Below are 23,124 nucleotides of genomic sequence, written 5' to 3' on the forward strand. Positions count from 1 at the left end.
GGCCAGACTTTTCAAACATGGTATATTTAAGACTAATTTTGCAATCATATAGGCTGTAGAATTCATAATTCTAGAACAAAATTAAGAATAGAATTCATAATAGCACTAACATACCAATGGAGTACTATCAAGAGTTAGTTGCATACACTTATTTCTTATTATCAGAATTAATATCAAAGTCATATTCCCATTATCTTTTCAAGTACAGACATGTCAGATGTAGTATAGTATAAACATATGCCAAACTGTATCTTTCTCTATCTCAGAATATTTTCTCTGTGTTTTTTTTCATAATATGATAGACTAAAGCTAACAGTTGTGTAGGGTTTTGGCACTGATTCATTGGCATTAGGTGAAGATAGCATGCAAATTTGATTAGTATTCCAAGAAAAATTGAAGAGCTACTCGATCTCAAAATAGTTCTTCATAAAACCATTTAATTCCCACCATATGATAATATCCAATTATTTAGGAGTCACATAATATTCACTATTGAGGCATCTTTTGTTGCCTGGATAAAAACATCATTTTATGTGTATGTAAGCAACTGATAATTTATTTTCATGATGCTTATAACAAATAAGGTGGTCATATTGGACCCTGCAAAGTTTTCATGGATTTCCTTTAAAAGTAGTGATTCCTTTCCTTGAGTTATTTTGAGACAGCATAATTTAGCTCTGTTCTGCCTGGCCGACTTAATCTAGAAGACATTTGATTGATTCAAAGGTGACAGAAAACTGTCAGGATTGAAGGACCTGTTATTAATTGATGGATAATCAGTCTACAGTGAAATCAGAAATAAAAACAAAAACTGCCAAAAGGCTGGCATTGATTCAGTTTATTAAAGTAGGGGAACATGTTCAGTTAATATTGTTATGTAACTGTAGGTGAAGTTGACAATGTTGATGAGTTAGTGTAGTGCCTGAAAATTTTCCAAATTTAGAGTGAAGTCAGAATTATTTCCTTTAATTCTGTTCTAAACTATTTGGGTTTGAAGGTTCTCTGACGTTTGTTTGTTTGTTTGTTGTTGGTTTTGGGTTTTTTTGTGTGTGTGATTATTTTGTTTCTTTGTTCAGCTTATTTTTTTTTGTTTCTTTTTCTATTATTTTTTATTTTATTTTATTTTTGCATTTCTTGTATTGATTGGTATTTATTATATTAATCTAAGGTAAATTTGATTTTTCAGGAGTATAAGCATGTGCATATAGCTTACTTACTGGTATGGATGTGATGTGCTTGATGCACAGCTGAGTATATGATTCATCCATTTGACTTCCTTATGTACATGTTGCCGCAAGTGTTGCCACTAACATATCCACTGGTGTGCACGTCCTTGGGCAGATTTAAATAGCTTCCTTTATTTTAATTAGGATGTCAAAGAAAATCTTCTTTGTTTTTAACACTTAAAATTAAGCCTGGTCTGAAGTCTAAATTTAGCCCTACAGCAACAATAAATGCAAAGACAATCACTTTCTTGGAGTTGCAAAGGTAAACTTTTCAGGAGACTGCAAAGTAGTAGATCTGGGTAAGAAGCTTCAAGTATATATAGTTTCTTTTCTAATTATAGCTGCTTTTAAGCAGCTGATCTATTTGTTTTAAAATTTCTCTTAGGCTAGAAATACTGAATTGCAAACTTCTGTATTCTGCATATTTTTAAAACTAAATTCTTCTGAGCAATGGAAGTGATAAGGAAAAGCTTACCAGACAAACAGATAGCACTATATCTCTCCATAAAGTGTGCCTAAAGTTTACTAGACAAATACATAGCGCTGTATCTCTGAATAAAGTGTGCCTAAATCATTCTGAAATAAAAAGTGTTACATTGTTCTGCATGAACATTGATTATATTTCCAATTGAAGCTGGTGTGTTAAGACTGGAAAGCCATTCAGGAATAATTTTGAATAGCAAGGATTAGCTGATCATTTAATGTGAGGGACTATGCAATGAAGTTGTCTGCAATAATAACTCAATTAACCAGACGTCCATTTAGATTCATTGTTGCTATTATAACTGAGTGTGATGCAATTCACAGTTGCCTGGACACCTAGGGTAAGATTATTTTTTTCTAACTGCCAAAAAGTTGACTGTTTTGTTTAACCTCATGGTCTAGGTTCTTTGTGCTGGGAGACAGACACCTTCAAGTTCATCCTATGATGCATTTTGCAGTGGGATTAATAATCTTTTGGAAAAGAAAGCTGTTTTGCTTTAGATGTCTAGCTTTTAAACTGTTAAATTGCATGCAAATAGCTCCATCCTAAATTTATAAAAGAATATGTTCTTGGCACACACCAAGTACTTTTTAGTTTGAACTTTCATATTTTAAAAATCATAAAACTCATGACTAATATTGGTGAATCAATATATATTCTTGTGAAGTATTCCTCCTGAATGTGATCAAGTCAGAATTAAAATAATAATTAAGACATTCATTTCCGTGGCTATCCATTCTGGCACGATGGTCTTGAAATCTGAACCTGTCTCTATAGATAACAGCCTATTGACTGTTCCATGTCTGACTCTTTCAGAGGAAAATCTCAGCTAGTAACTTTGTTCTGCATCTCAAACAGCCCCTTAGCCTTGTCTCTGTCAACTAGCTGCCACACTTCCCAGCCACTATCTGACAGCTTGACAAAATTATATATAAATAACAAATATCCAGGTGATATATAGTGAAAGATATATAGTGATATCCGGGTGAAAATATAGTGATAGTATAAAATACATTATTCTTGTACTTCACTTTTTCTGTAGTGTATCTGATTGCATTCTTTATTTTCTAAGGTAAAATAATATATTTCATTCAGGAGCTGCAAAGCTGAGTCCTTAAGAAATGCACTAAGTCTTCATTTTAGCATGCTTATGCAATTAGTTTGTAACTATTTAATTGAAAAAAAAAAAATCAGTCTAATCACTTTTAGTGCATAAGTTATATTCAGCCTGTAAATTCCTCATTATTCATACACAGAAGGATGTGTTCAATGATTATGACCCCAAGGATTTTGTTGATAGAATAATCTGCATTTCTAAAGAAAGAATAAGCAGCATGGTATTTAATTCTTTAAAAGAAAAGTTATGATGCACATCAAAGCATAATACCATCTTACAGTTTTAAAAACAGTATCCACAACTTGCTTGTCAATTGGCCGGTTCACTTGTCTATCTGTTCTGTACAGTCTTGATCTAATAATTGCTAATTATACCATTGTTTATCAGCTCATTTGAAACATCCTGAAATTCAGTCTAGTTCAACAAATTGCTGTACTTAAGGCATTTTTACATTCCAGGAAATTAGAATATCCCTAGAAGGCGAAGAATTAATAATAAAAATCCTCTTTTGTAAAAGATTATCATTACAGAGCAAATGGAGCAGATCTTCCCTATCTTAGTGCATTTAATATTCTCATTTTTTGCTATGAAATTTTGATGGAAGGACTATGTGGGGATCACTGTTTTATTAACTTGTTAAGAGAAAAAATTACTGAGCCAATACAGCATACTGATTTCAGTATCTGCTATATGGAAAAGCGACAATAGTAATGGATGACATTTAGACATTTCCATATGGGAACTAGCTCATTCTTCAGGTGTTTCATGATCTTGACTTTTCTGGCTGGTATTGTGGAGTTTCTTACTAATACACCCAACCTTATGGAACCCTGGAACTTTGAGAGTAAAGCATTAGAGAAGCAAATCCACAGACTGTATCATTCTGTTGGAAACAGGATTCTGACTGGTAAATGGGCAATAAGTAGAAATTTTAACAGTACATGCAGGGCATTTGTGATCAGTTACTAAATGTTGTTTAAATGATCAGGCATGCAACTATGTCTAGAGTGGAGGAGATTAACAGATTTCTTGAAATCCATTATATATAGAGATGTCTTCATCTAGTTATCTGCGTAACTATAAAATTACAAAGGTAAACATAATATCTAAGATATGTAATGAGAAAAAAAAGGTAGATGTCAAAATAAATAGAGTTGCTGTCCTCTAGATAATATTCTTGGAGTTTCTCAAGTACATAAACATAAATTGTCTTCCAAGTTGTTTTTTTGTTTTGTTTTTACTGTATATTTTATTTAAAAAAAAAAAAAAATCTTGCTGCTTAATCTCGGTGTCCAACACTGTTTTTATTACTCATTTATTAATCATTTTGGCATTGCATGATTGGAGTCTTGAAAAAAAAGAAGACCCCTGTGATCTTTCATGTCGTTCTACAAAGTGAGTGATCCTTGTAAGTAGAGAGGAAATCATAGCAACACAATTCAGAAACTAATTTTGATATGTCTGCACTTCTATCAAGCTTTTGGATAAATAGTAGTTTATTTCTCAGCTTGTTATGTTGATCTCTTAGAAATCTCAAGCTGATTTCTACTATAAAATCTTAATCATTTAGGCAAAGTAAAAAACCTTTGTATTAGTAGTATTAAGGTCATGCAGTTAAGTGATTTACAGGAATTATCTAGTTTATTTTTGCCAAGCCATTAGAAATATGTTCTGGAGATTATTAAGCCTAGGCCTAGAAATTGAAATATTTGACTTTCATAAGGTCAAAGAAATAAGGCATTCAATAATAATCCATTTTGTGCAGAAATGGTTTACTGCACTGGATTGTGAAGAATCTATACTCTATCTCGTAGTTTTTATCCTAAGTTTCAAAAATATGAATAATTACTCTGGAAATAGGAATAAATGTGTAATTTTCAAGTCAGTAAGATTTACTTCTGACAAATTTATACTGTCAGAAGTAAACTTATATTGATATTAATCCACCTGCGACAGGGGGTTTGGAACTTGATGATCCTTGAGGCCCCTTCCAACCCAGGCCATTCTGTGATTCTATGAAGTGCAGACCCCTACACCTGGAGAGGAATAAGCATGTGCATTACTTAAGGTTAGCAGCTGACCTGCTGAAGAGAGGCTCTGCAGAGGAAGACTTGGGTTTCCTGGTGGACAACAGGTTGGCCATGAGCCAGAAGCATGCCCTTGTGGCCAAGAAGGCTAATGGTATCCTGGGGTGCATTAAAAGCAGGTCAAGAGAGGTTGTCCTCCCCTTCTACTCTACCTCATGAGGCCACATCTGGAATACTGTGTCCAGTTCTGGGATACCTAGTTCAAGAATTTAACAGAGAATTTAACAGAGGACCATAAAGATGATTAGGTGCCTGGAGCATCTCCTTTATGAGAAAAGGCTGAGAGATCTGGGACTGGAGAAGACAGAGAGTAGATCTATCAATGCTTTTAAATACCCAAAAGGGAGGGTGTCAAGAGGATGGAACCAGGCTTTTTCCTGTGGTCCCAGCAACATGGAAAGGGGCAGAGGGCACAAAATGGGACACAGGAAATTCCTTATAAACATGAGGAAAAAATTTACTTTGAGGGTAACAGAGCAGTGGAATAAGCTGTTTAGGGAGGTTAAGGAGTTGGACTAGATGATCCCATGGTCCTTTCCAACCCTTATAATTCTGTGATTCTGTGATTCCTAAGATGCTGTTTCTAGTCTAAAATTTGGGGATTGACTTTAGGAACCTTAAACTCAAAACACAAACACAAAAGTCCCATCTAAGGCCTAAAGAGATAACTGCCTGTCTTTACACCACTGGCAGCCTTTACAAAATTCAGTAAAGAGTAGCTCTGTATGCATCTTTGAGGCCAAAAGAACTTGCCTCAGGACTTCCAGCTACACAGGGGCAGAGTTGGCAATGGCATTCCCTTCCCTGGATAATTTATGCTATGCCCTGGACCATCAGTACACTGTCTGAAATGTGAAATCATTGTTTTTCATATATCAAGATTAAAACAACAGGTGAGAAGAACTAAATATGAAGAGGTAGTTCATCTGAGAAATTCTGACAAGATCTACTGTATGCAAGTGAATCAGAAGCATTTTATTACACATTTAGAATTTCAAGACTGAATTACAGTTTTAGTAATCAGCACTTCCCTTTCTCTTCTGTCTTTTTTTTTTTTTTTAAATATATTGCACGAAAGAGACTTATGGTACAAGTTTTATAAGCTTGCAATAAAAATATAACAACGGTTGTATTAAAATATTTAAGTTGTAAACCATTGTAAAAAGCAGAAAAAGTTATATTGACATGGAGCCAGAAAAATGATCACGATGGAGTATAAAATATATTTTGCTGATTTCAACAGAATTTTTATCCAGTTCTGCATACTGTAAATCTTCATTTGGTCTCAAAAATGAAACTGTGAGTAGGATTGTAGCAAGTGGTTTGAAAAAAAAAATAAAAAATGAAGGTATAAGAAGATTTATAATTTACAAACTAAGAACAAAAATGCAACAGTTGCCAGAAAATACCTAAAAGGTCAGAGGAGAGAAGAGCAGCAAAGCTGAGGATCAATGAACTTAAAACTTCCAAATTTCCCCTGAGAAAAAGCTAGGATTCTGGAGGAATAAATAACCAAGTTTTATGTTTTGAGCAAGTAGGTTATGGCTTAAATACTTCATGTTATTTTTCATTAGAACTTTGGATCTGATTACATTAATACAGGTAGCATTTCAAACGTTTGCCTTAATTGGTTGCTGAAAATGTAAACAGAAACAATTACAGGAGGACACAAATGTGGTTATAGAGTTCTGACTGTATATGATAAGATCCAGTTTTCCTCATTGCTCTTGGTAAGTCAAAAATGAAATCTGATCGATTATTATTCATCATCATAATAACAAGCCTTTAGCGTCTTCATGTTTCACTTTGTCTTATCATGATCTTTATGACTTTAATGACCCTAATGATGGCTTCTTGTGGCAGCTTGTAGGTGAGTTTGCTTTGTCCCACAAGGTGATCTGGCAAAATTTCAGTTGGCCAAGCATGTTCCGTTGTCTTCCTTATCTACCCACATACACATACTACAATAGGAAAAAAAAAGATGTGTCTCATTCTATTTGATCTTCCTGGTAATTGCATAATTTGTTTACCTAATGTAATGTAGAAGATACCAATAAGACCTTTACAGTGATTATATTCTTTCTAGGAGAATATCAGCCCTTTGTGAGCAGATTTTGATGGCTTTCTATAGTCTGTCTTTCTCACTACCATATTCTGTAGTGCAGAAGGTAAGATGTCCCCTGACAAGTTAAGGCCCATGGCATAAAGTATCAGTGTTGACCAAAGGGAGGGCTATGTGAGCATCTTTGCTTTACTTTAAAACTGACATCTTTTCTTGAACAATTTATTTCCCTCTGGCAGTACAGCAACATTGTTAAAACCAGATCATCTACCACAGATCACATTTTTAAAATAGCAGCAGGCACAAAGATAAAACAAGAGCATGTTTCCCTTTGCCTTATGGGTTGGCCTCCTTTTCATGGGAAAGATATAAGGTCACCTTTCCATCACTCACACTTTGTGTTTCTTATGAGTGATTAAAACATTGCATCCATTTTCCTTCTGAGAATTTCCAATTTAATTAATCTGACTGAGCTGACATTGCTTTTGGTAGAGATGTGGCTTACAGCTCCAGAACCTAAAATTGCTTTTGTAGGAGCCAGTGTGCAGACAGAAGAGCTGTTCAGCACTGCTGACAGACTGCTCAGCTATGATGCTGGCCCACCTGCTGGAACAAGGAACCCTTGAGCTATAGGCCAGACCTGTACAGCTTTTCCATTCACTGGGAGGCTATGCTATGTACTTTGCCCATTGCCCACATGGGTAATGATAATTTTGTATCATAATAATAATATTTATCAAGTATTCATAAGACAGTCAAGTTTATAACATGATAGACTACTTTGGCATCAAGACTTTAGATAACTTCCAGTTATTCTGTGAACAACTCCAGTGGATACTGTTGGTGAAATAATGAGAGAGGCTTCTGAAAAGTGAAAAGTGTTCAAACTCCAAAGCAGGTGAAACATGTATAGGCAGTAGTGCTATACTGGGGTGCAATTTTATCTTTCAGAGATCCAGCAGTAACCCCCACAGTTCCTGGCCTTTGTTTTATTGCTGCTACTAAATGTGCTGTCTGTGCTGTGCTCTCAAGAGGAAGAAGAAGAGTGTGGTGGGTCAGAATTTGGGGTCAACTGTTTATTTTTCCAAAAATTGCATTAACAAATAATGTGTAATTTTGGCACATTTTTTTATGCCTCAGATTCCTACCTGCTCCAGTTTCCTTTTTAACCTCTTTTTTCTTTTTTTTTTTTTTTTTTTTTTATGATAGTACTAAACTCTTTGTGGTAGACCTTGTCTGTTATTTAGTGTTTATTCAGTGCCAGATAAAATGGCACATAAGTCTTAAGGAAAGCTTTTATAAATAATGTTGTTAATAACTTTGAGTTAGAACAAAAATTACTTGCAGCTCACATTGCTATATGGCCAAATTTCAGACTTTTTTCTTTCATTTTGCTACCAGTTGACACAACTGCATGACTCTCCTAATCTCCTGTTCCCAAATCTGTAAACAAACTATGAGCTCATATTACACAGGAAGCACTAGCAGTGAGATTTATTTGTCATCTTTGGAGGCCATGGAGAGGAACAAAAGACTTTCATCTCTCTCATTTTCTTTCTTGACTGTAGGGAATAAGAAGGTACTAATATCTTGAGTCTCTGCCATATGGGATAAAAATCCAATTAATATAAATCTGCCAGATCCAGGGGAGGCGTCTGGGTGACCATCAGGAGCCTGCAAACTGCTGGATGGGCCACCAGCAACTTCCAGCAGCAGGATGTCCTGGCTTGAATGGCTGCCAGATTTTGCTCCTAGTCTGAAAACCTTTTTTAGCTTTAGCATACCCTTTTTTTAGCTTGCTCCAGTCAATATCACATAAGTTGTCAGATGCAACAATAATGAATTTTTAGTTATTTCTAGACTCTAAGATTAAATCAGTGACCTTGGGATGAAAGACGGTGAATGCCATGACCACTCTTTGTTACCTCTTCCAGGCAGCTTTGATTAAACTGTGCTGTGAAGCCAGACCTGGATCAATAAGAATGATCTTCATCGACCTAATAATGTATTTAACATGTTCTGTGCACTTTTATCTAGTTTCGTTACAACAAGTTGTTTACATTAATGCGGCAGATTGATTTAAAGTTTCAGAGCTCTCTCCAACAATAAACATCTAGAAATAATCTCATTAGTCTGCACGTGATACTATATATAAATATGCGATCTACTGTGCATGCTCCTTGGCAGGTGTATATTCGCATAGCTACAATTTACAAGAGTTGAGAATCTGGCCTAGAAACTGAGAATGCTTATTCCAACAATTTTATTTTAAATGATCATGGCATAATTTATCATAAAATAAGTACCATATTATCTTCTTTGTATCCAATCTACAGATTTTAGAACATTTTAGAAATGTTTTTTGTTATTTATAGAGTGTATCTCCCCCACCAGTAGATGTATGTAATGCCCAGCCATTACATTAGCATCTTTGTCGTAGGGCAACTTATATGTAGCATGTGCAGTCAGATATTTCTTAAACCCATCAGTTTTAGAGACTAGTGGACTTGAATAAGCGATCAAAGCTGCACCAAGCATATCATTCAGGGATGTCAAACCCCTTAACAAACACTGTTACAACTGAGTCCATGTGTAACCACCGAAGGACATATTTGCTTCAGTATATCCCATGACAGCTTCTTAAAAAGTATACTGCAGTGAATTTAACACTTGTGAAAGGTGCCAGATTGACAGCCCTGGAGTTAAAAGTTCTTGAATTCCCAGCAGGCATAGCTGAGCTTCCTACACACACTGCCCCATCGTGTTCCCAGCCTCACCTGGAGGGCACAGCCACCAACTGTCCTGCAGCTTGCAAATCTGTGCCATCTCATGGTCCTGAACTATGGGGCAGAAGGCAGTAGCTGTAATGTGACCTAAAGGTGAAAAAGCAAGTTTCATAATTACTGCACAGGTGCTGTTGTAGTTGATCACTTTCACACCAAGTTTTCAATTAATCTGAAAAAAATAAAAATAAAAATTAAGGAAGTGCACATTTTTCTGATTTTGCATTGGAAAAAATGTGTACATGAGCCTCTAGTGAATCCTGCAGTTTTATCTGATCGCATGGGCACATTCAGATTATAACTGAGCAAACAAATGCTTCCACATACTGTGAAGTGCATTCTGAGATGCCACTTGAAAAATGAGTCCTTAGTGCTTTATATGTTTGTAATAATCTGTCTCCAGTCATAACTCATCCCTACTTGGTGTCATTATAGCCTCTCCTCCCTAGAGATTCTGAATACAGCTAGCATACAAGTTCAATAACCATCCACCCCTTAAAGAGATTGGGTTCTTACAGGGTTGAAAGATAGCACACAGAAAAAAAACAGGCTTGTAATCTTTGCACTCTGTCATGGTTCTAGAAAAAAACAGAAGTTCTTCTCCTAGTGATTGCACGCAGAAAGTTGAGTCCTCTGTTCTTTTTGAAATTATATTTAGACCTCACTGTGGGTACTGGAAAGGCATGTTTAAGTGTTTCTTTATTTAGTGCTGAAGGTTAATGACATTTTAAACAAAAACCCACATTTATAACCTTATACAGGCTGATTCTCAACCTGCATATAGGACATTGCTAAAAACAGAATGCTGGAAAACACAAAGCAATGAGTTTTCACGCTCTGCTGTTTTCTAAACTGTAGCTGGCAGCTTGAAAGAATTGTTATGGAAGCTAAATCTTTATTCTTTTTACTGAGAAATAGCCATAACTAATGCACAGAAGAGCTCAGCAACATTTGTTTATCTTTAAAAGAGTCACATTTCTTTCTCTGGCTTGTTATTGATGTGCATGATAACATATCTAATTTGATTGGTATAGTGTACTTTGGAAGGTAAATTCTATATATCTGGAGACAGTTAAGTGCCATATAAATAACTAAAGGGCTGCACCTGATATGAAATTGCAATTGTTAGAAATATCAGTATAAATATGCATTTGATGATTATGTTTTCTGGATTTGCTTAGCTCCTTGGCACTTGTGGTGCATCTGTCACACTATACAGCTTTAGGAAAAGCTCATGCCAGCCTTCAAACTAAGCTGAAGTTTAGAAACTTGGAAGGAAGTTTGGGAGAAACTGTGTTCAAGGATAGTTTACAGTGGTAGTATTTGTGAACTCAGTTTAAACATCTTATCTCCTCCACCTTCAGTTCTTCTCCTTTACAGGCTCTCTGCTAAAAAACATAGGTGGATTATTTTAGGTAATTTTCTGTAATCCTTCATGGGTTTATTCTCTGTAGTATATAGTTTCTTATTTTGTCTGGTCTGGTTTCAAATATACAGTGTAGCCAAGTACCCTCCTCTGCAGGTTCTATGTTTCTGTGTAGTAATTTGATGGCATTTTCATTTCCTTTATTTTATTGCATAGTTCCTTGTTTTAACAATACCATGTTATAAATTCAGCTTTAGTCTGCTATCTGGTATCCCCAAATTACCTTTTTAACATTGTTGAGCTAATGGCTGGTCTTTTGCTTAGTATGACATCAGCAGAAAGGCAAAAGGATTGTCTGAGAGTAGGAAGTGGGGTTCCAGGGCCCTTCTCTTAAAGAATGACTCCACACCCAGAACAGCGTTTGGGAAACAGGAAGTGAAATAAATGTTTACCTGGTTTTCCTAAGACTCGGGCAACACTGAAGAGGTCATTTAGAAGCAAAGGCTTCCAACTTCATATTGAAGCTCTGAGGATGTGTCTCAAGTTCATTAGTTTGAAAGCTCTTCACAGTTGTGAAGTATTATTTTTAATCTCATTTAGGCAAGGGCAGAAAATAGAATTTCATATTGGGGAAGCAGAGAACAGATGTTTGTTCCTAGCTGAGTTAAACAGAAGCTTTCAGAAGAGTAGAAAGGGGTTGGTTCATTCCCATCTTCATGTAACTTGAATTACAAGGTTTAGTAAGCAGAAAGGAATATAAGCTAAGTCCTTCAAAGTCCACAAAGCAGTAATTAGCACCCAGAGTAAGTTTTCTGAAATTTGTCCTTAATCAAAGTTTGCCTTGAAAACAAAACAAGATATTGTGCCAACTTGATAAAAGAGATACATTGCCAAGTTTGACAGGTCCATAATCAAACAAGCACTAAAGATAACTTTTTTCTCTATTAATTTTCTTTCAGATGCTAAAAAAATACTTTAGCTACAGTCTAAAAAAATTCCATAGTTATTCAGCCTAATGACTCTGCTCTAGAAAATTAAGATTTCTGTAAATGATAACACACTCCATGAAGATGACTGAGCCCTCTTCCTTCCCACACATTCCCGTCTAGGCACAGAGGAACAGCAGAGAGTTCAGTGAGACTGAGATGGAACAGGCAGTGGTTGGATTCCTATTCAGCTGGTTGTATGGAACTGTCTGTCCCTCTTCAATTTGCATTGGTAGTGTGGAGAACAAGCATTCTCAGTGCTGACTAGTTTGGGCCAAAAGAAATCAGTCGCTTACTCGTCTTGAGTCAGTCAAACTGCTGCCTGCATACTCACAACTTTTCCACACATGCTGAGAGCACAAGTTCTTGATGAGGCATGAAGGAAAGTAGCTCATTTTCCTCCTCTTCCGCTGATTCAGGAATTGCTACTTGGGCCCTGATGCAGGCATCTATCTAAATCTACATCAGTTTGCATTGCTCATGTAAAGACGTTAGAACTGGGTTGGTTGTTTTTTGTTGTTGTTGTTGTTGTTTTTCAGGTTTGGGATAGATTTCAATGGATTAAGAAATACACTGCACAAACAGTGCTAGCAGTCAATTATAAAAAAAAAAAAAAAAAAAAAAAAAGGTGGTCTTCCCTTTATAGGAGATTTTTTTGTGAGGTCACAATCAGTGAGTTGTGTTCTGTGTGGAGTGCTACCCTGTTTTGTATTTCTGCCTACAACACATGGTATTTTATGACCAAAAAGGCACTGAGTCTATCAGTACGGGTGCCAACAAACATATCCTTAACAAACAGGATTGCTATCTATAAGGATTCTTTGGTATCAGGAACAAGCTGAATGCTGTATTTGGTGTTTCAAATCCATTTTCATCAGTTCTCTGATTATGTGGAAAAGGCATTTTAATTTTTACAATTAAAACTAATTTGAGAGAAGCAAGAAGCCAATAGGCTTCTCATAGCAAGAGGGGTCCATAAAAGGGGGAAAAATCCTTGAAGTTGCATATTTATGAAAGAAAATGTTTGCAAATGCAGACATGGCAAACCTGAGTGACTGTTTTAACATCTGACCTGACATGCATATCTGGATTCCTGAGTTCCAAATGCAGTCCTGCAACTGTCTCTGTAATTTCATTTATTTACTTTCGGAGTATGTATACTTTAGAAGTAAGCCTAAAACAATGCATTTGTTTTTCTTAAATATTCAAATTATGTCAACTACTTTTTATTTTTTTAAAAGAGATATTATTAAATAAGTTTCACAGCCTGTCCCAATAATTAAACTTAGGAGTGGGGAAATGAAACTTGCTTTGGAAGCAAACCATTCCTGGTTATTTGTCCTGGCTGTTATATTATTTTCCTTTGTCCTTCTGGTATTGCATGAGTTACAGTCTCTTCACATATTTATAACATCAGGATAATGATGATTTCCATACTTGTAATGATGATCAGGGTATAACTGAGTTTTGTTAAGCGCTGGTAAATAGGGGAGTTCTGTGACATGTATTGGCAGACCAGATTAGGAGCAGTTCTAGAGACACTATAAGCTCCTTAATGCAATACTGATGATGCACTTTAAACACTTTAAACTCTGGCCTGGAATGTATTTCTGAATAATAATTAAACAGATGCTTCAAGTTGCAGGGGAAGTCTGTTGCCATAATATATGACACAAATGACCAGTCTGAATTTCAGTCAGGCTTTGAAACTGATTTAAACCAGAGATTACCTGAGCCAGTCTGTGAAACTATGTAAAGCAAACTAACAGAATTTGTGTTCTCTGCTACATAACATTAAATATCCAGTTTGTGTTGTGAAGATTTGTTGTGCTGTGTCTAGACTTCTCTCTTTTCAAAATCAAAATGTGATGAATGAGCTTCTTATGTTACATGGTAAATGCATACTTTTCCTCTTTTTCTTAATGTGAATGTTTCCCACAGATTTCAAATTCAGTAATTTTGGAAGGTGTTTATAAAAGCACAGAATAATGTATCTTTGGCCAGTTTTCCTTGGAATTGATAAGCTCTTGGAAGATCAAGTTCACGAGCTTGGTTGTCAAAATGTAATCACAAGTATTTACAACATGTCACCTTAATTTTTGCTGTGGGGAGAGCAATCTTCACAGTTGCAACAATAACAACAAAAATAGTACAAAATCATATTTTGCTGAGCAATTCACTATTATATTCCAACAATGATTTTATTTACTAACCTAGTTTTTTGTTTGGACAAGGAAAATAAGCAAGCCAATTGCACTGGTTTTAATATCTTACATTCAAGTACATCATTTTATATTCTATATTATTTTTAAGTAAAACTGCGAGAAAAATCCTGAACTGATTTCTGTGACACTAAAGCCTCATAAAAAGCAGTACATACAGAATATTTTTTTGAAAAACATATTTTTTTTCCCTTGCTATTGTTGTAACCCAGAAAGACAGTCATCTGGATGCTTAAGGATGGTAAGGGGGGAGTAGGAGGGAGGGAAGCAAGGAGCAGTGGTCTCCAGTTCCTTGTATTTCACCCTTTCATTGCTCTGCCTGATCATTTAAGGCAGAGGCTTGTTCCAGACAGCTTTAATTAAACTGTGCTGTGAAAATGTATATAGATCAATGGAAATGATCCATAACAAGAGGCTAATAATGGATTTAACAGTGTTCAGTCCAGTTCAATCACCTTCTTCCATTTTTGTGTCTTTACATGCATGTGGCAAAGCCTTGGATGTGTACATGTATTTTTTAATCCATCTCATTAGTGACCATATGCTTTGACTTCAGGGGAGACAAGAACTGTCTGCAATCTGCCAGGGATTTAGGGACATCAATAATTTGTGAATAGTCATGTTGGTACTGGTCGAAGGGTTAAGTGTTCTGCACACCAGGGACACATCTTTTGGGACTGGAACTCTTAGTCAACTGTTAGGAACCTGATCCCCTGTGACGCATCTTTTCAAAGTACGTGCTTCATGTCAGACCTGTGCAGCTGAAGCAACTGAGCTTTATTAGCTCAGGGATTTAAAAACCTGCTCTAAGCAACGTAAGAATATCTTTTGGTTAAAATGTGAAGGAAAGATAGTAGTTCTAATATGAAAGTGATTTTTTTTATGTACTGGGCTAAATGTGATCTTCCTTTTTGTTACCATTTTCCTTTTCAATTTGAGCTATCAGATTGTTCCTCACCTGCAAATATCTGTTGAAAAAAGCGTATGTCAGCAGTAATAGGGACCTGGTTCTGTAAACACCTAAGTGGAGTCTGTGGTCTAATCTCATACTGGCTCAAATCCTACTGAAGCCAATGACAGCACAGATGTGAAAACAGTCTTCCTGGTCATTTGGAATAACCTTATAGGGACTCCCAGAACATTGTTTTATCTACTTGGTGTGTAAAGCATTTTCCAAAACAATAGCTTATGATGTTATATGCCATGTTACATGGAAGGGATGCTAAGCCAGCTTGAAATCATCATTATAATGATCACTATTTATCTCAATGTGCTGTCCTTATAGAGGAATGGCTGAAATAGATAATGCCAGAATTTCTGTTGAGAGGGAAGAATTTTTAATTATTTTCATACGTTTTAGCTTATGGTTATATCCATATCCTTCAGATGTGCCTACATCAATAGAAAAGTGCATAGTGGATAAAAAGAAATTTGGTATGGAAGTTGTGCCGTTGACTTTTGCTGTTCAGTTGGAAATAGGGGGCAGTTCAGCTTACAGGAGGAAGCTCACCTGCTTTGGGAAAATGTCATGTAGTAATAATATTGAATTCTGTAACAGAAAATGAAAACATGCACATTATAAACCACGTGATTGCTGCTCACTAACCAGCTGCTTTTGTTTTTATGTTAATAAACATTCTGCATAAGGGCAGACTAAGTAAATTTAAGATAATTATGTCACATAACTCCTGTTAGAGCTCCAGCAAACACACTATAATCCTCTTCCCTTTACACATCTTCACTTTCAAAATCACCTTTTACAAGTTCAGCATGCAGCTAAGGAAACATTTCTCTAAGAAAACATTTATTTGCACATAAAGCAAAGACATTTTTGAACTTCAGTGTGAATAAAGAGTTTGAATGCATCAGAAGTGTCAGAAAGTGCTCACACTGTTGACTGAGATTCTTATTTATCTAAAAGCATAATTTGCAAATTTTAATAAAGCATTGTATCACATCATTAAAATATACAATTAGTATTGGAAGATTTATTTTTATATAGTATTTATAGGAGGTTAAATGTACAGCTGTCCATTTTTGTACGGTGTCAACCATCATTACACAGTCTGACACAGATTTACTTACTGTGCATTATCTTTTGCGGGAACCTTACAATACAATTTTACTTTTTTGGAAGACCTCATATCCTTTTTCCAGGGGAAATTTGCATAAGCAGACTTCTACTTACAGTTTTCAAATGTAAAATGATGTAATTCTAAGGCAGAATATTTTCACATCATACCGTTTGATTTAGAAGTATTATAAAACATTTAGAGACACGTGTCCCAGATTTCCAGCTACATTTCAATTATATGTGTAGGCTTTGCTGCAGTAGTTTGCACCTGCAATAGGAAAGTGAGGAAGGTGTCTCTTTCTGATTGCTAAGCAAGTTCATTAGATTATATTCAAATGTAAATATTTGCAACTATTTTGTCTGCCTCGAAAAGCAAAAGGATGCAGTTAAATTTCAAATTCTTCCTTTGAAAGTAATACCTGGTTTTGTTATGGTAGCTCTTAGCACTGTCACACAACTTTTAAGGCTGTAAAAAGTAGAAGAATGAAATTATATTTTCACAATATTAGTTGAAGAAAAAGAGGAAATGCTACTTTAGTAGGGCAGAATTGGTGATTTTTGAAGTTAATTTCCTTTACCTACTTCCATTTAATGCCTTCTGAGCTAACATAGCTATAAAGTTTATTGAAATTGAATTTTAGAATGAGAATATTAGCTGATATCTAATTAGCAAGTCACTGAATATCTGAGATACATAGACAGAGTCACTTTTTACACATAACATGAAGTCCTTTGGCCTTTGAGGTGACTGTTGATCTTTGACTCACACCATCTGTTTTTGTCTTTAATGTCAACGTTGTTAATACAGGAAAGCTAGCAGAATTCAGAAGGCTGGTACCTTTGCAATATTTCACAGGCAGTGTTGCCTTTATTACATTAATTTATTATACTGCTGCCAGGTAACAAGAGAGAACAGTTTTGGCACCCATGAATACAATGGCAAAATTCCTGTTTTATCTTATATGAGGTAACACTTTGACTGAACTGCCTATTCACAGTTACACAGGAAGTCATGCCAAAAAAAAAAAAAATGTCACCACAGTTTGACAGTCTTCAAGATCTGCCCTCTTTACACTCTCTCTAGCCAAGAATGCTTAGTGTTGTAAAGAACTGCAATAATCACAGACGCTACAGACAGAAATAACAAAACCAAAAACTATGCAAGTCATACTGTGTCATTCTTTTGCAGGGACATTTGGAAGGGTTTCTGTAGTCTGCTTTACAGGCTCTGTGTGGCTGGATTCCTACCACGTCCATTGAGGTTGCAGCATGTCCAGAAATGTCTTAGTACTGCCTTTTAATTTTCCATTCTTTAGTTTTCTTCCTTTATTCTCCTGATTAGTTTGTCTCTATCATCATTCCCCTAGTGGATGTGGAATTTACAGATTTCTGTCACAAAACAGTCTTGACCAACCTCTCGGTAGCTGGGTTCTGTATTTTTAGTAGCTGCAGATATGTATGCTGTCGTTCCTACACTTCCTCTTGTCTTCAACACAAAATGCTTCCATTGATTTCAAACAGAAATCATGTTCACAATGTTACTTAAAATTTTACGTTGGTAAATTGACGCAACAGAGTGAGACTTGAGAGCAGAAATTCACTGACAGACAACCACGCATTCATCATTCAAATATCAGAAATAACAAAGAACTATATTTCAGCTGGCCCTCAGTTATTTTTACTTCCTGCACTTCATTTGAGCTTGCTGTATATGTCACTGACAGAGCACTCAAAGCTGGTCATGCTTTTAGCTATTTTGCTGAATCCTGGCCTTAAATAGAATCATGTACAGTTGATCTCAAATTAGTTGACTTGGAGGTTGGAGATGGTGATTCTTCCTCCTGTATAAATTGAAAATTCAGTGTTGCATTTCACTTTTGTTAATTTTTACTTCGTGAATAGCTTTCAAAAATATATTCAGGAATCATTTTTAAGAGATGACACACAATAATAAATAAGACAGAGGATTCATGATTTTTTTTTTCTGTTTTTTTTTTCTGTTTTAGGGCTACAAGAAAACCTTGAAAAGTGCTTGGGCAAGAAGACCCCAGCTCTGATTTTAGTACCTGTGGTGGATTTACCTGGCAAGGAAGTTATTCATATAACATGCTGGCTAAGCTAGCAGCTTAAAAGAAATGAACTGATATCAAAACACACATTCATCCAAGAAAGAACAAAGAATTGATCATGACTGTGTTGGATACTTTCATTAAGCAACGTTGTTTGATTTAAGCGAAGTCATATTTAGCTTGTTAATGATGCCTCATAATATGTGACAGAGTCAGCTTTGTATGAACAATAAAGGTTTCTTTTCAAAATATTGTGCTTTTTTTTAACTTATTTTTAGATACATTCTGGCAATAACAGGTGGATCTTGGGAAATGACAGTTGCTCTGATCACATCAGTTCTTTAGTTTGATATATTGAGGCCTGGTTACAATGAACTGATTATAACTTCAGAACCTTAGATCCAATACTGTTTTAAAGACTTTGTTCCCTTTCAATTTTATGTTGAATTTACTGACTTCAAGTGAACTCACCACTAAGTTATTTGTGGTCAGTTATTAACCCTTTTCTGGACTGGGGAAGTATTATTCACAGGGATATTCAGGACAAATGTTTTACCAAAATGTGTGATGGATGTGATGGTTAAACTGTATGATTTGCCATCCCTGTATCTGAGGTGATAGTGCCTTCATGCTGTATATCTGGGAGACAGCTCTTAATATTAAGTGCTACCGGTATTCCTCAGGGCTTCATTCTTCCCTGGAAAATCAACAGGAGTTTTACCTCTGCTTTTATTAAAACAGTGAGGCTCCTATTGATTTCCTTGCATTGATACTGTACTTATGACGTAGGATTGGTATAGGAGGGGAAGCCTTTTGGATATAGCTTGAGGCAGTACAACTGTAGAGAAATCTTATTTTAAGGCAAAAGCTATACAATTAAGCCTTCAAGAAAGAAACTTTTGCCAGTGTTCTACATCTATTTTCATTGCTTCTTTTCTCATGTGTGAGTAATGGAGCTACCTGACCAGTATGACATTTACCCTTTTTCTGTGCCAGCATGTATCTGAGATAACTCCACCGAAGTCAGATGAATGGCAGGATGTTTATATAGAGTAACACTGCAGCCGCACTTTCTTCCTCATTACCAGATAGGCACTTGGAGCTGATGCAAAAACAGTGTCTAAAGAGAATTTTGCACAGTCAGATGCTTTGCATGTCCAGCTGATTATTACCTGAAAATAGACTGTTAAATGCCATTTTCCTTTACCATTACAGCAAGAAATACAGTAGAACTGCCATCCTGTTTTGTAAGAATTGTATTTGTCATACTTATTCAAATATTTTTAGATGAGAGAAGACAGAAAGCTTTTTATACACCAGTGTTTGAATACATGGATGCATCAAATTAAATTTAATAACAGGAAAAGGAAGAATCTGTTAACAACATATTGGTTTGTTTGCATTCAGCATCATTTTTAGGCTACACTAAAACACACACATTTGATCTTTGCTCTTCCCCACAGTCAAAAAAGATTTTGCTAATACCTGGATGTGCCTGTTTTATTTGAATTCTACTCTTTTAGAAGGCTAAATCATTTTCTTACTTCTCCCTGAAAATATCAGTATTTTCTTTCACTGCAGTATATCCACAGCCCAGGGTCAGAGAAACTTGCTTTTCCTGCAAGTTTTCCTTAAAGATTCATAATTCAAACTATCCTTCTTTTTTTCCTAATACTGAGAAATGAAAACATAATGCATTGGTTTATAAAATGGTACAATATTTTCTTCTTCAACAGAAAGGTTGTTGGTTTTGGTTTGTTTTGTTTGTTTTTGAGACTAGAAAATCTTCAGTGGGTTTAATGGGTTTATTTTGTGAACAGATAAAAAAGAACTATCTGAAGACTTTCTCCTTTAAATGCTTCATACATCTTCTAAGTGTCTGAGTAAAACTATAAGATGAGTCTGCTGAGCTTTAAATGTGAACAATGTGAACAAGGCAGTTTCTTCAACACTGATATGCAAGGCAAGAGGGTAAAATGCTGTTCCATATAGCAACCTAAGACTTTTATAATAGAAAGAAATGTCTTAACGCCATTTTATCTGCCTTATGCTGCAGATGCATCATAATTACTGGATTCTACTGTGAATAAGTTGTTTCACAGGTCTTCTTCAGCTTCTTTGTAACAAATGTGCTAGCTGAAGATAGACAGGCACACAGGCACATAAATACACAAATGTTAGTTTTCATGAAAAGAGGGAAAGAACAAATACTTAAAATTTATAGATGCAATTGTTTTGGTTTTTGTTTTACTTTGGGTTTTGTTTGTTTACTTTTTTGTTTTGTTTGCTTTATTCGTTTGAAGGATAAGCTTTTGTGAGTGTTTACATCAGCAGATTTTAATTTTGACTATATATATTCTTCTACGATGCTAGTTTTGAGGATTATATATAAGCACACAGATTCTAACATTTGGGCTTGCAGGAAAATATGTTCTGTGTGTATTATGACACAAAAAAGGTTTGCTAATCATTCGAGAACTCAGAACTCAAAAAAGCTAAATAATTGCTGGGAAGATGTTTTTAAAAAGTAACCCACAAATTTAATTTCTTCTTTCTCTGATGTAACAAGTGTTAAGAGTGTGGCAATCACTTTTTTCAAATCACAATTACAAAAAGAAATCCATGCCTTCTTACAGATCTCTATGCCAGTGAAGTTCTGTCTCCTGCCTCTTAGAAATCTGTGTATCGAATTCTTTAATTTCTTAATACTTAATACTAAAATGAAGTGGTCAAATGAGACTGCAAGACCAAAATTGATTTAATAACTTTGTGTTTTATTCATTTCAAAACCCAGTTATGGCTACAGTACCGTTGAGCCTTTACAATGCACATGGCTAAGCTGCTATAAAGTCACCAGGGCTGATCTTCCTAAAGAGATTTAAAAATGACATTGAGATATTTTAAGCAGAGATCATTTAATTTTTTTTTCTCTATGAGTTTTATAGTTAGGTGATTCAGGAGCTGATTTGTTACACCAGACAGCACTGGTGCATCTTTCCCCTTGGTTCTCAAAAGTCCAATGGGCAATGGAAGCAGGATATCTCCTGAGTATTAAAGAGGTGAGCTGAAGCAGCTACTCACCTTCAAGGACGTTATGCTCAATCCATTATCTCCTGTCTACATGCAGTAGTCTAGTCTATCAATATACAGTGATTGAATAAAACTTTTATTTCATATAAATGAATGCAGTGATTTAATAAAAGGTTTGTACTGTACGGTATAATAGTTCTCTAAGTGAATACTGAAATCCTAAAATATAGGTACTTCTCATGTTTCCAAGTTAAAGCATTGTTACTTCTTTCCAAATGGCTTTGTTGAAGCAAAGTTTATCCTGTGCATTAAAGTAAAACTGTCCTGAGCTCTCTGAGTAGTAGTTGACACTTATTATTTAAGTAACCTTCTTTTACTATTATAAATGTCTGGCATTAGTATTAAGAATACTTGACAATTTACTAATTTATGATCTCCTTAGTTGTATTTTAATATTTTTGGCAAGCCAGCCTGTGTTGATGTATTAGCCAAACATTCAAAATTCAGACTTGAAATCTTGAAAGTCTTTTTTTCAACTTTCATCTGAACGCTGAATATTTTTGACATATTTTAAATTTTAATTTTAAAAAACAGATTGGGTACCTGTGAACTGAACCCGTATGTTACACACAAGTGCCCTTTTACTGATGACTCACTGCTCACAATTTCTTGGCTTTGACTTTTGTTGGATTAATTCATGGCTAGGTTTTGCCTTTCTCATTTTTTAAAGCACTGTCTGCTTTTTCCTTTTACTTCCAAACAGTTAGTTAGGTTGTCCTGAGGATCTTCTCAAAGGTTATGTCCTGGCAGCACTGTCTCGTCATTCCTTTCACTCCCTATTTCATGCAAAATGTTTGAAAACCATCTCTTGGATATGTCTGCTCATTGTTATTATAGCTATTATATTGCTGTTTTGTGATTGTATTTTTAATCCTAAGTCATTTTGAAATAGTTTTACAGTTTAATCAATCTGAAAAGATTCCTGTCCAGTAAAAACATACGTGCTCAATACTGTGGTCATATTTCACTTCTGCTTCTCCCATACAGCAATTCCAGCTCTTCCCTAAATTACATAGATCTCCCATTCAGAAGAAAATATTTTTTGAGCACAAAAAACTAAGCTGAACTAAATGCCCTGAACAAACTGACAGACACTCTGATTCAGTAACCTGTTAGGGGACTCTAGAGTCAGGAAATGTAGGTTAGGGTCATGCCACCCCTCTTCTGGTTAATTTTAAGCACTCCCATTACTTTTCATGTGCCTCTGTTACCATATTTGTATCTTTGAAATAATGTTTTCTCACTCATGTAAAGGTGTTGGCAAAGAGATGCTAAGTTGTAGTCATACAACCTGCAGTAACAAAAAAGTTTAGACTGAGTGAACAGCACACGAGAGTGTGAAAATAATGTTGTAGTGGGAGCCATAATGAATGTGATCACAGATACCGATTTGCATGAGCGCAATCTGGAAAGCTTTTCTCCTAGCACACCGCCTGCAGCACTCTCAGATCATAGGAGCAGTCTATAATCCACCCTGTAACACTAACGATACTTTTCACAGCATGATTCCTCTGGTGGTCTCAACATGTTGTTCAAGCCCACGACCCAATGTCTGTTT

At 35.5% G+C, this 23,124-nt stretch overlaps 1 protein-coding gene across 8 annotated transcripts in view; it reads left to right on the forward strand.

Moving 5' to 3' along the window:
- DPH6 (diphthamine biosynthesis 6) overlaps positions 1–23,124 on the forward strand; it is a 215,905-nt gene that overhangs the window by 162,689 nt on the left and 30,092 nt on the right. For 5 of the 8 annotated variants that reach the window (XM_085225134.1, XM_085225131.1, XM_085225128.1 and 2 more), the window contains one exon: positions 18,414–18,725. The exons of the other annotated variants lie outside the window; for them this stretch is intronic. In XM_085225134.1, the coding sequence (XP_085081260.1) occupies positions 18,414–18,529 (116 nt within the window). In that variant the 3' untranslated portion in view covers positions 18,530–18,725. Of the gene's footprint in view, positions 1–18,413; positions 18,726–23,124 lie in introns of those variants that run through there. 8 annotated transcript variants of the gene reach the window in all.

The sequence above is a fragment of the Meleagris gallopavo genome, chromosome 5, assembly GCF_905368555.1.
Source record: "Meleagris gallopavo chromosome 5, MGAL_WU_HG_1.1, whole genome shotgun sequence".
Lineage (NCBI taxonomy): Eukaryota > Metazoa > Chordata > Aves > Galliformes > Phasianidae > Meleagris > Meleagris gallopavo.